The 12,579-nt window shown below is 37.0% G+C and overlaps 1 protein-coding gene across 1 annotated transcript in view; it reads right to left on the reverse strand.

The window, feature by feature from the left end:
• lmbr1l (limb development membrane protein 1-like) overlaps nucleotides 1-12,579 on the reverse strand; it is a 34,327-nt gene that overhangs the window by 12,208 nt on the left and 9,540 nt on the right. Inside the window, exon 2 of the mRNA XM_062051993.1 lies at nucleotides 5,351-5,435. Within this exon, the coding sequence (XP_061907977.1) occupies nucleotides 5,351-5,435 (85 nt within the window). The remainder of the gene's footprint in view (nucleotides 1-5,350; nucleotides 5,436-12,579) is intronic.

The following is a 12,579-nucleotide window of genomic DNA, read 5'->3' on the forward strand; positions in this document are numbered from 1 at the left end:
TTTGTACAAATAATAACTCATGTAAAATACAAAAGTAAACTCTCAAATTTTTAAATCATGTCACACTTTGAACTGGACACCAAATCTGTTATCTGTTTCTTTGTCAGTTAGTGGGAAGCCTGGCATTGCATGCTGTTAACTAGTGTGTTGTACTCTGGTGTGTAACTTCACACTGCAACTCTGAGTGAGTCTTGCAGATGTGCATCAGTGAGGCGTGTTCTGTGTTTGTTCTTGATGAAGTTCATGTCAGAAAAGGCTGATTCACAAAGATACGATTTTTCCTCATTGTTTGCGGAACCTTCTTAATCTTTTGGACATATTTTCACAGCAATCTGGCCTTAAGCTTAATTATGATAAATGTGAAATGTTAAGGATCGGAAATCTAAAGGGAACGTCCTTTCGAATGGAATGCAAAGTGCCTGTTTTGTGGACAGATGGACCAGTTAACATACTTGGTGGTGTTGTCCCAGAAAATCTGGAAGATCTAGGCTCAGTAAATTATGATAATCGACTAAGAAAGCTGGACAAAATTATGCAATTATGGAAAGGGAAATCCCTAACCTTGTATGGTAAAATGTCTATTGCCAACTCGTTAATTATTCCTCAATTTATTTATTTGTTTTTGTCATTACCAGCTCCATCACAAAACTTTTTTAAGATTTATGAGCGGAGGGTCTTCGATTTTGTCTGGAACGGCAAACCAGAAAAGATTAAAAGAAAGGTTTTGTACAAAGAGTATGAATATGGGGGCCTGAAACTTCTCAACCTTGAAGCTATGTGTCTGTCTTTAAAAGCATCAATTGTTCCAAAGATGTATTTAAACATTGAGTGGTACACAAATGTCCTGTTGGACAAAAAACATGTACTGTATCAAAATAAATTGTGTCCTTTTTTACAAGTGATCCCCTCCCAGAGAGTCTGCTGGGAAACATGGCGGGGTTCATAAAGGAAACAATCCACTCATAGTGGTGTTTTCAATTTTATGTGCCAGAAAAAAGAGACGATATTTTGCAGCATTTAATATGGATGAACTCTAATATTGTAATAGATGGAAAGCCTTTCTTTTGGAAAAATATGTTTGAAAGAGGAATCATTTTTGTCAATGATATTATCAATGAGAATGGTAAAATTATGAAGTATGATGCTTGCTCAAGCTTTTCATTTTATCAACTAACTGGAGTAATTGGGAAAAGATGGAAACAAATAATTAATTATGGAACTACTAAATTATTAGTTTGTAAACCTCTAATAAGAAATTCTAGTTGGCAAAAAGGAACTAAAATAAATAGAAAAATATATAGTTTTTATTTAATAAAGAAATCTTTGAAGGCTGCCTCATACAACTCAAATGGAAAATGGGAGGACTTTTTTGACTGCCCGTTGCCATGGGATGCCATATTCAAACTAATCTATAAAACTACTTTCGATGTGCAATAATCGTTATTTTCAAATTAAAATTATTTATAACTTCTTACCCACAGGGAAAATGTTAAAATTATGGAATATGACAGAGTCAGATGATTGCAGATTTTGTTGTCAGGAGCCTGAATCACCCTGCATTTGTTTTGGTATTGTCATATTGTGTCTTTGTTTTGGGTGGAAGTTGAAAAAATGTGTTTAAGGATTGGTTTGTTTATGAAGCTTAATGTGGTTTCTGTTATTTTAGGAGAGTTCACTGAAAATCATGATTTAGTCAATTTAATTATAGTACTCGGTAAAATGTTTATTTTTAAGGCCAAAAACAGATATTCACTTAGTATTACTTTCTTTAAAACATTTATTCAGTATTTTCTAACTTTAGAAAGTTACATGGTTGAAAACGATAGTGATGCCAAAAAACATTTAAAAAAAAGATGAGAAGTCCTCAAAGGCTTATTTTGAAAGTATAATTATGTTTATAGATTATATGATATCTGTTGTTGTGTTCCCTAATTTGAGTGACCTGGACATAATCTGGACTGTACATAAATGCTTATTTTGAAAATGTAATTTTGTTTATAAATTATATGCAATCTGTTGGGTTCCCTAATTTTTTTCTGTGTACATAAATGAAGGTGTGTGTTGCTGAGTCCGACTTGGACATTATCTGGACTGGGCCTGGTTTAAAAAACCCTTTAAACAAATCTAATTTCATTGACAACCTGGTCTGTTGAAGATAAGGCCCTTTTTTTAAAAATAAAATAAAATAAGATAAATAAATAAAAAACATTTTCTTGGATAAAAAAGAAAGTAAAAGAATATAAAAATAATGACATAAAAAATAGTAATTAATGAAAATGTTAGTGGACCAGCAGCCTATACAATCATGTGTGCTTCAGGGACACACCTTGCAGATGTGTTGTCTATGTTGTGGGATCCAGAATATTGGTAGCAGAAAGAAATAACCTCTTTTGTGTGAGTGGGTGTGGATGAGTGTGCATGGGGGAGGTTGTTTGGGTTGATGCACTGATTGAAAGTGTATCTTGTGTTTTTTCTATGTAGATTTAATTAAAAAAAAAAAAAAAAAATTGTATTTTTTTTTGCCATTTTTTTTTTTTTTTTTTTTTTTTAGAACAGGCCCGCGGGCGACTCATCTGGTCCTTACGGGCGACCTGGTGCCCGCGGGCACCGCGTTGGTGACCCCTGCTCTAGTGTTTATAAATGTCATTGGCATGGACACCCCTACTCACTGTACCTTGCAGTTTTAAAATAAAAACATAAAACAACTATATTTTATTCATGTTAGCATTTAAGCTAGCACTTTAGCAGCCAGGTAGCAACTAGCAATTGCTTCTATTCCGACAAGTGATTTTTTCCCGGACATAAAAAACAGTGGTCAACCAAGCCAAGATGGCTGTTGTACAGCAAGCAGCATGTGCATTAAGTACAAAAGGGGCCTGTATACACTACCGTTCAAAAGTTTGGGGTCACCCAAACAATTTTGTGGATTAGCCTTCATTTCTAAGAACAAGAATAGACTGTCGAGTTTCAGATGAAAGTTCTCTTTTTCTGGCCATTTTGAGCGTTTAATTGACCCCACAAATGTGATGCTCCAGAAACCCAATCTGCTCAAAGGAAGGTCAGTTTTGTAGCTTCTGTAACGAGCTAAACTGTTTTCAGATGTGTGAACATGATTGCACAAGGGTTTTCTAATCATCAATTAGCCTTCTGAGCCAATGACCAAACACATTGTACCATTAGAACACTGGAGTGATAGTTGCTGGAAATGGGCCTCTATACACTTATGTAGATATTGCACCAAAAACAAGACATTTTCAGCTAGAATAGTCATTTACCACATTAGCAATGTATAGAGTGTATTTCTTTAAAGTTAAGACTAGTTTAAAGTTATCTTCTTTGAAAAGTACAGTGCTTTTCCTTAAAAAATAAGGACATTTCAATGTGACCCCAAACTTTTGAACGGTAGAGTATATTCCTGCAAAAAGCAGTTATGAGCAAAAAAATCCAACTATGCAATGGAATAAATCCTTATACTTTATCCATCTATCCATCCATCCATTTTCTACAGCTTATTCCCTTCCGGGTCGCTGGAGCCTATCTCAGCTACAATCGGGCGGAAGGCGGGGTACACCCTGGACAAGTCGCCACCTCATCGCAGGGCCAACACAGATAGACAGACAACATTCACACTCACATTCACACACTAGGGCCAATTTAGTGTTACCAATCAACCTATCCCCAGGTGCATGTCTTTGGAAGTGGGAGGAAGCCGGAGTACCTGGAGGGAACCCACACAGTCACGGGGAGGACATGCAAACTCCACACAGAAAGATCCCGAGCCCGGGATTGAACTCAGGACTACTCAGGACCTTTGTAATTGTGAGGCAGACGCACTAACCCCTCTTCCACCGTGCTGCCCTCCTTATACTTTATAAAAATTTAAAAAAAGATTTCAGCGATAAAGGGTTATTTGCCGTTGGAGTTCCCAAACATTTTTGAACTATTGCGCACCAGACATCATTCTACACGACAAAAAAGATGGAAACTTGAAAAAGCATGGAGGGCTACAACTTTTTAATGTGTGGTTGTGTCAAGGAAATTGGTACCAAGACTCTACCGAATAAATATGCATAGTTTTTGCTTGGGTAAGGTTCCATTTCATGATTTAACTTTGTGTCTACTGCCATATTTATTGCTTGCCCTTGCTGTTGCACGCGCTGTTTAAGAGTTTGCGTGTTTTCCCGTCTACATCAAACTATAACAATAGAAGTCAACATTTTGTGTGTACTGAAAGCTAAATCTATGATCGTTGCCTTTGGTGAAAGCTTAACTCTTTTAGGTTTTCACATTCATTTTATTTAGGACTTGCTGAGTTGGTGCTTTACGGAACACTCGTGGCAAAAATGTGTCTTAAGACATACAAATATCAAGATAACACTAAATATGAATAACACTAAAACACTAAAAATTAAAAGTATATCAAACAAACCTTTAACGGAGTGGTCACTGCAAACTTCTGCATTAAGTGAATGGTACTTTTGTTATACTTTTTCATAAAATCTTGCACTCTTCCGCCATTCTTGATTACCTCTCGAGGAACTTTGAAGAAACATTTATAGCATAGGGCATTTTTCTTCCAGAAAGGCTAAATGGTGCGTAGTACCCATTGAGAACAGACGCTGGCTAGACCACCACGTGTATTCAATGAGCCGGACGTGAGCCAGAAATGACATCATTTTGAATCCAAGCAATTGGCGGGCCAGTTGCCTGCTACTGTAGCGATTAGCGCGCCAGTTGCCAGCTAGCAATTAACGTGCCAGTCGCCAGCTAGCGATTAGCGCACCGGTTGCCAGCTAGCGATTAGCAAGCTATTTGCTAGGTAGCCATTACCAGCACTACTGCTATTATTTGAATATCTTAATATTGCACTATAACAAGGTGGCGTTGACAAATTTGATATAAAACTATGTATAAGTAGGGGGTCACCAGTCCATCAGTGTGGAGGTATTTGGTCTGGACAACATTGAAGACCCCTGCTCCATATTTAACATTGCTACTGTTCAACACAAGTTCAGGTGTTCTTTTGTATGCACCAAGAGCCTTAAAACACACTTTGAATAAAATGTTCAACTTGGGTGTCAAGAAGCAGCCCAGTTTATTGACCAAAAGTCTCTCTGGTGCTCTTACCAAAAGTGAGAATCTGTTGGTGAGTGGATAGATTTGCCAACAAGCACTGGATTCCCCTCCCCCACTACATTTGTTGTGTTTTGCACAATAGCCCTACCACAATCTAGCCATACAGATTGAAGGTTTTATAACCCACTTCCTCCCCTATTGTGTCCGATTGATCAGGAATGGCTAGAAATTACATTGCTGCCACGTAATTCAAAAAGAAAAAGGCCTGACATACCTGTGATAAACTCAGCAGTCTTCTTGAAGCGTGCAAGTATGAGGTAGGAAACAATGTACAGGCATGTAAACAGGAGTACACAGATCTGTGTATGACAGAGAAAGCAGATTAAGATTTAGTGAGGCACATCAATTTGAAAGTGAAGCAAATAATACGGAACAGCCTATACTGTAATTGCATGTACAACTGATTGTTACTTGACTTATTATGGGTTTTATTTTGATCATGGTTTGTTTTGGACATGCTTAACAAGTGCATTTAGGAAAATTGCAATATTACACTTACAAAATTTAACAAAAAAGACAAGGAAGCAGCAGAGTTATCCCTTTCTGTTCTCCAGGTTAATTACTTATAATTAATTCACTACTACTACTTCCTATGTTTAGGTGTTACCATTTTCTAGTAAGGCTAGAAAAGAGAATGTGTAGAAAAACATATCGTAGAAAGAAGAAAACATGTTGAAAAAAACTAAAGTAGTAATATATATACTGTATACTACTAGGGATGATACTCGAAACCGGTTTTCCCGGTTGTTCGATAAGAAAAGAACCGAGTCCTCGGACTCTAATCCCTTTTTGAGAACCGGTACCCGTTATCGAGACCACTATAGTAAAGAAAAAGAGTTGGTTCTTTATTCGAATCGCTGGGAACGAATCCCGTCCCAACCAGAAATGCCCCTTGAGACATCACAAGAAATTACGTCACATAGCACAGTCATTAGGCGCAGATAGGGAAAGCAGAAAGCACTCCAAGGTGTAAGAAAGTTCAAAACAAAAGGTATAATTCAATGAATAACTTTACTGGGAGATTTGAGCAGGGTACAAACACATGACCAACACTTTTACGACCAACCGGAAACATAGCAACCACGCTAGCAACGCACCTCCTTTACGGCAGCTGTCGCAACGTTCTTAAAGCAACCGCAGCACATGCATATATATACAACACATCTCCCTTTTTTAACTTTTGTTTTTCTTTCCTTGTAAACAAAACAAAATCACACTGTACATGTGTTGTCTGTCTAATTATAAATAATGCAGACGAGGCGTGTTGGCTGAGTTCTTGACGTTTACTTTCACAGCGTGCTCATAACCTCTTTCTTAGCTGCCGGGTGAGACAAGAAACAACACTTTCGGGGCTACCGCGCATGCTCGTCACTCCCGTTGCATGCTGGGTAGTGTAGTTGTTATATTCCCTAGCTCATAACATCACATCTATCTATCTATCTATCTATCCTATAAAGAAATAATGTTAACTCAAAGTGTATTTCTTTTTTAGCTTTAACTTTTCATTTTTTAGCATTGTAACCACATTTGCAAACAACTTTTCTCTTCATAGAATTTTCTTTCAATAAAGAAATAAAGTGCAAAAATGTCAAAGCATCATAAACAGTTATATCAAATAGCAGAAGAAGTGCACTTTTTGGAGAGCTGTATTTTAAGTTTTGTGCCCAAGGGACTGAATTTTATTTAACACTATATTATTATTTATACACCTATAGTGATCACAGAGACAGGTTGTTTTTGTGTTACTGCATATATTTGTTTTTCTGAAAAATCCCACTTAATATACTTTGGGTAACAACAGTCAATATTTATTTATTTTGTTTTATTTTTGTTTAGGGGGGTAACAGTCAATATTTATTTATTTATTATATTTTATTTTTTTCTTATATAATAAAAGTGAGCTTTTGTTAAACCAAATATTGTGTTTTTTTTCCATATACAACAACCTATCTGGACTCGATAAGAGAATCGATAAGGAATCGGTTCGATAAGAGGATTCTATAATAGGCTCGAACTCGATAATTTCTTATCAAACATCATCCCTATATACTACTTATACAAAATAGAAATTGGGAAAAAAAAGTGTTACTGTTAAAAATAAAGATCAAAAAATTGTTGAGTGAATTCAAAAGTGACTAAACTATTACTATAAAATAAAATCTTAAGCAAAATGTACAATATTATTGTGCTTTTTTACAGCATCCACGTTCCCCACAGCTTAGCATTTTAGAATAAAATAGAATCCCTTTTATTGTAACTATGCAGTCGTTGCATGTTTATTGTAGCACATTGGTTACAGGCCTGGTCGTGGTAAACACATTTCTGTGACGGAAGCACGGCTAGCAGGTGTCCGTGCCCCATCACAGGAAGTGAAGGAGGGGGGAAAAAGCCTAATTCAGCAATTTTTGATGAGCTTGGGGATGGCTATATTGTACCAGCACCAACATTTCCCATAGAATTGTATCTTTTATCCTGAACTACAAGGAGCTAATGCAACAAAATTTAGTTTTTGTCTGTACTGTAAAGTTCAAATTTGAATGACAATAAAGAAAGTCTAAGTCTAAGTCTAGAAGAACCAGAGATGGGAGAAGTATTTATCAATCCAGAATATTTCCTTGTATAGACTAAAAAAGAAAACTAAAGTAAAATGAAGTGGTTGTATGCGCACATACAAACCATTATCTTTTATTTTGTCAGCTCCCTAAAAGAGAATTGAAAGTCTAATCACCTGAACGGTGTTTCAACACGCTCAACTGGATTCCCAAATGTGTCTCTCGCCAGAAAAAGGAAGTGACCACATTAGAGCGAACAGATCACATTCTGAGATGCATGACAATCATACCTGTGCAACATAGGGTTTCACAAGCATGTTTTTGCAATAATAAACAATAAGTATAGTTTTAAGATAGCATTTGAGCATTTGAGATGCTTTCAAAACTACTTCAAAGATTTTATTAAGTGGTGGGAAAATTAAGCCAAATTTATGACGCACAACATTTAAGAAATAAAAGGGAGCGGCATTTACCTCATGACTTAGTGAAGGGTGGTGAAAAGAAAAGTACAACTTGTTTATAAGATCAGTTAGTGGAACACCCTCAGGAAAAATATTTGTATTATTTTGTGATTCTTTTGTGATAAATGTTAGTGTTAACTGCACAACTGTGTTATACAAATTTACAAAATTACACATTGGGCACAGTAAAAAAAAAAAAAACACGTTGGGGTGGGGCCCCTCCCCTTTTGTGGGGACATGATGCTTGACCCACTTTAGAATCGTGACAAATACAAAGGAGACATCTGTGAAATTTGCATGGTAGGTTAACAGCACCCTTTAGTTCACGCTGTTGAAAGTCAAAGTCACCAAATGTACTTTGTGTGTCACACCTAGCTGCAAGATGTACTATGATTTACTTGTCATATGTTCATCTTGAACTCTTCTTACCAGGCAAAGGGTGTGGACCATCAGTGGCTCCTTTATCTAATTACATCCCTCTAGTCATGTTTGTCATTTGCACCTACTCTGCCAAGGAGATGTTTTTAATTATGTGTTTGCTTTAATGTTTGCATGTCTCAATATGCAAAAAGTATTTGATCCATTGTGTAAACGGAATAACAAAAAAAAGGAACAAGAAAGAACCCATTAGGTTTTGGTGCTGATTAACATCCAGACCTGCACAGAAAAGTACAGTTTTAATTGCTTTTTTATTTTTTATTATTTTTTATTTTTTTTATAAAAAAGGTAGCAAAGACCTCAGCCACCCAACTTTATGGTGAAGTAGGGCAGAGGCCTTATGAACTAAATTGTTCTAGGGGCCACATTTCTTGAAAGCCAAGGACCGGGTGCCAGACTTTTCAGGTTTCCAGGTTTTATCGAATCGTCTCTCCTGAAATCGTAATCGTAAGGTGCCCAAAGATTCCCACCTCTACTCATTACGACAGCACTTTTAATAAGGATGTTAAACGTTACTCAAGTCTGTCTGTCTGCTCATCTTTGGCAACATCACCATTAGTCATCAAAACAAGAATGACGGATACATACACTGGCCAAGAAAAGGTCACAACAAATGCAAACGCCACAGGACAATATCAATTAACAACATAACTTTCAGCTACAGCCTGATAGCAAAAGCCACAACAAATAAACACCACAACACAATAATATAAAACTGCAACACAACTTTAATCCACAAAAGGACGCGTATAATAATGAATACGTTTATTACAAACTGTAAATGAAATTAGAGTGCAAATGAAAACACGGCTTCACCACTTTAGTCATATTTTTTGCACTTAAACTTCCCTGCTCCACACTTCTTCTGTTTGAGATTGTCATTACTGCCACAAGTGGTGGAAAAGTGTATTACAATTGACAGACAACAGCTGAGGAACAGATACTTTTTAGCGGCCTTCTAGGAAACGCTTGTGGCCCAAAAATTGGCCCTGGCCCTACGGCTAAGAAAAACTGCTCTATACAACAGGAGTTCTATGGTGTTTCTAGGAATTTTCTGAAAAAATTTAAAGTCTCTCCTAAGTTTTGAGCTGAACTGGGGGGCGGGGAATTGTCATTCCCGGGCCGGATTTTAAAAAAGGCAATGCAACCGAACAAACTGGACACCATTCAAATTAAGGATTGTTTAATTAGAGTGAGCGCTCCATGCTGCGCTCAAGCTCTTGCACAATTAAAGGAAAACAGACTGGCTCAAAAAAATGTGCGCAGTGCATGCGTGCCAGTGAATGGACAGGGAGGGAGGGTTAACATGATAATTTGTACCAGTGTAAGTGTGCTCTAAATTATCCCCGCATTCCCCACCAAATAGTTGGTCTGCGATTGTTCAGCCTTGCCAATGGGGTCCCCATTCACCTGAGTGGTTAAGTTAGGCTATGTTGCAGTCTTAGCAAAGTTTTTACCATCCACCTAAACAATCCACCCAACCACCCAGCCGAAATAAGCTTTGCTACGGTTGGGAAAATGGCCATGGATGTTTGAGGAGAGCACAGTTGGAATCAGCAGATTAACTAATTAAAATCACACATATAAAAACCGCTCAAAAGCGACAATTATCTCAGGTTGGAGGGATGAAGGCAAAATTATGAAAGAATATCAGTCAAGAATGTGAAAAATGTGCAAACTCCACATGGAAAGATCAGCCAGTTGGCATTCAGTCTCAGAACCTGTAAGTGCGAAGCAATAGGCAACAAGGATATTAACTTCCTGGAATGAAGCTCAGCTAAAATGGTTTCAGACTGAAGCGGGAAGTAATTTGGACTTCTTTTTCTGCAAGTAAAGCACAAATACTCACCAACATACAATATACACACAACCTGTTAAGATGTGATATGATAAGATGGATAAGATAAGCTTCAACCCAATTTATCCCACATGAACAGAACCCCGGCACCTGGAACTTGGCTGAAATGAAAATATTCTACTCGTTGACAGTTTTCAGGCACAGACTGTACACAGACCGCTACTGTATTGTAGCTTCCACTATGACGTAAAGGATGACATGGTCGATCAATCGATTTGTTGCAAAACCGTAACCACACCAAAGCAACCAAAAAATATTTTTCCACAAACTCACTCAGATGGGTAATATTGCCTTAAGTCTGTATTGCGATATATAGTACAGATTCTTGAGATAATGATCAAATTTACCATATATTATTTGGCAAATACAGGGTTTCCCCCAGCTTGCCAGTATACTTGTGACAGTGGGGCCATGTCAAGGGACATGGTCAATATGACATTAGCGATACATACATTCTCTAAAAAGGCTAAAAAAATGTTATACAGAATAAAAAATCAAACATTTGTTATTAATTATGATTAACATTTTTTTTCCACAATTGTTGCTACTTATTGTACAATGTACTTTGTTGAGAATGTTTCAAGTTTCTACTTTTCCAATCCTTTGTGACATTTTTTTTATTAAAACAACTAGCAACAAATTTAGCGACCAGCTACTCTTGAAAGAAAAGTACAGTCTTCAATTATATTGTTTCTATTACATGTTGTCTATATCACATAGCCATGCACACATAGTGGACTAAGTCACTGACACGTTCCCAGCCAAATAAACAGTCAGACGTCAAACTCAACACTACACATTGCTGACAGGTCGCTATAGTATCAAGCCTACCATATTCTCTGCAAAAAGCTGACAATCTTAGGTAAAATAAGTTATTTGTGAAGGATTTTGTTTGGAAGTTGTTCGCAATTATTTCGGAATAAGCGAAGTAGGATGTAAGTTTTGTATGAAACTTGCTAAAACCGACATCTGAGAAAACAGCAGGTCATGTTGGTATAAATAAGTCTAAAGGCACGTTATAATACACTATGTAATGAGAGCAGCTTTTTGTTGAAGCAAATGGCTTGTTCTGTGTGATATTGGTTCATTTAATTTAATGGATGCTGACAAATCTACCCCGTTTAAAAGAATAATCCACTATGGGGAAAAAACGCTTTGATAACTGTAATAATTACAATAATTAAAATTACTATAAATATGTAAATAATTTAACAGGCATTCTTCAGTTTAGTGAAATTAAGAAAATGGAACTCTGGCACATACAGTATATTGAAGGGGGAAGGGGTTGCTAAGATGTGGGTCATTTTCTTTTTGAGGAACAATACATTGACACATTTTCCCCCTTGTTTGTTAACCCACTAGCACAGTTTCTGCTCATTTTAACTTACTGTCCAGTAGAGGTACAGCTATCGATTATTGTGCTTGAATCTTAAAGCAAAACAAAAAGTGTAGACAGCTTGTTGCTCAAAATACTGGTAAGTTAAAGGCCTACTGAAATGATTTTTTTTAAATTTAAACGGGAATAGCAGATCCATTCTATGTGTCATACTTGATCATTTCGCGATATTGCCATATTTTTGCTGAAAGGATTTAGTAGAGAAAATCGACGATAAAGTTCGCAACTTTTGCTCGCTGATAAAAAAAAAGCCTTGCCTGTACCGGAAGCAGCGTGACGTCACAGGAGCTAGTATTCCTCACAATTCCCCAATGTTTACAATGGAGCGAGAGAGATTCGGACCGAGGAAGTGACGATTACCCCATTAATTTGAGCGAGGATGAAAGATTCGTAGATGAGGAACGTTACAGTGAAGGACTTGAGAGGCAGTGATGGACGTATCTTTTTTCGCTCTGACCGTAACTTAGGTACAAGCTGGCTCATTGGATTCCACACTCTCCTTTTTCTATTGTGGATCACGGATTTGTATTTTAAACCACCTCGGATACTATATCCTCAACTACACGGTTAAAAATTCTCAGCCTGGTAAGGCTTAACTATGCTGTTGCTAACGACGCTAAGGCTAATTTAGCAACTTAGCAACCGGACCTCACAGAACTATGTAGTCTCTCCTTTTTCTATTGTGGATCACGGATTTTTATTTTAAACCACCTCGGATACTATATCCTCTTGAAAATG

This window comes from Entelurus aequoreus, linkage group LG07, assembly GCF_033978785.1.
Source record: "Entelurus aequoreus isolate RoL-2023_Sb linkage group LG07, RoL_Eaeq_v1.1, whole genome shotgun sequence".
Classification (NCBI taxonomy): domain Eukaryota; kingdom Metazoa; phylum Chordata; class Actinopteri; order Syngnathiformes; family Syngnathidae; genus Entelurus; species Entelurus aequoreus.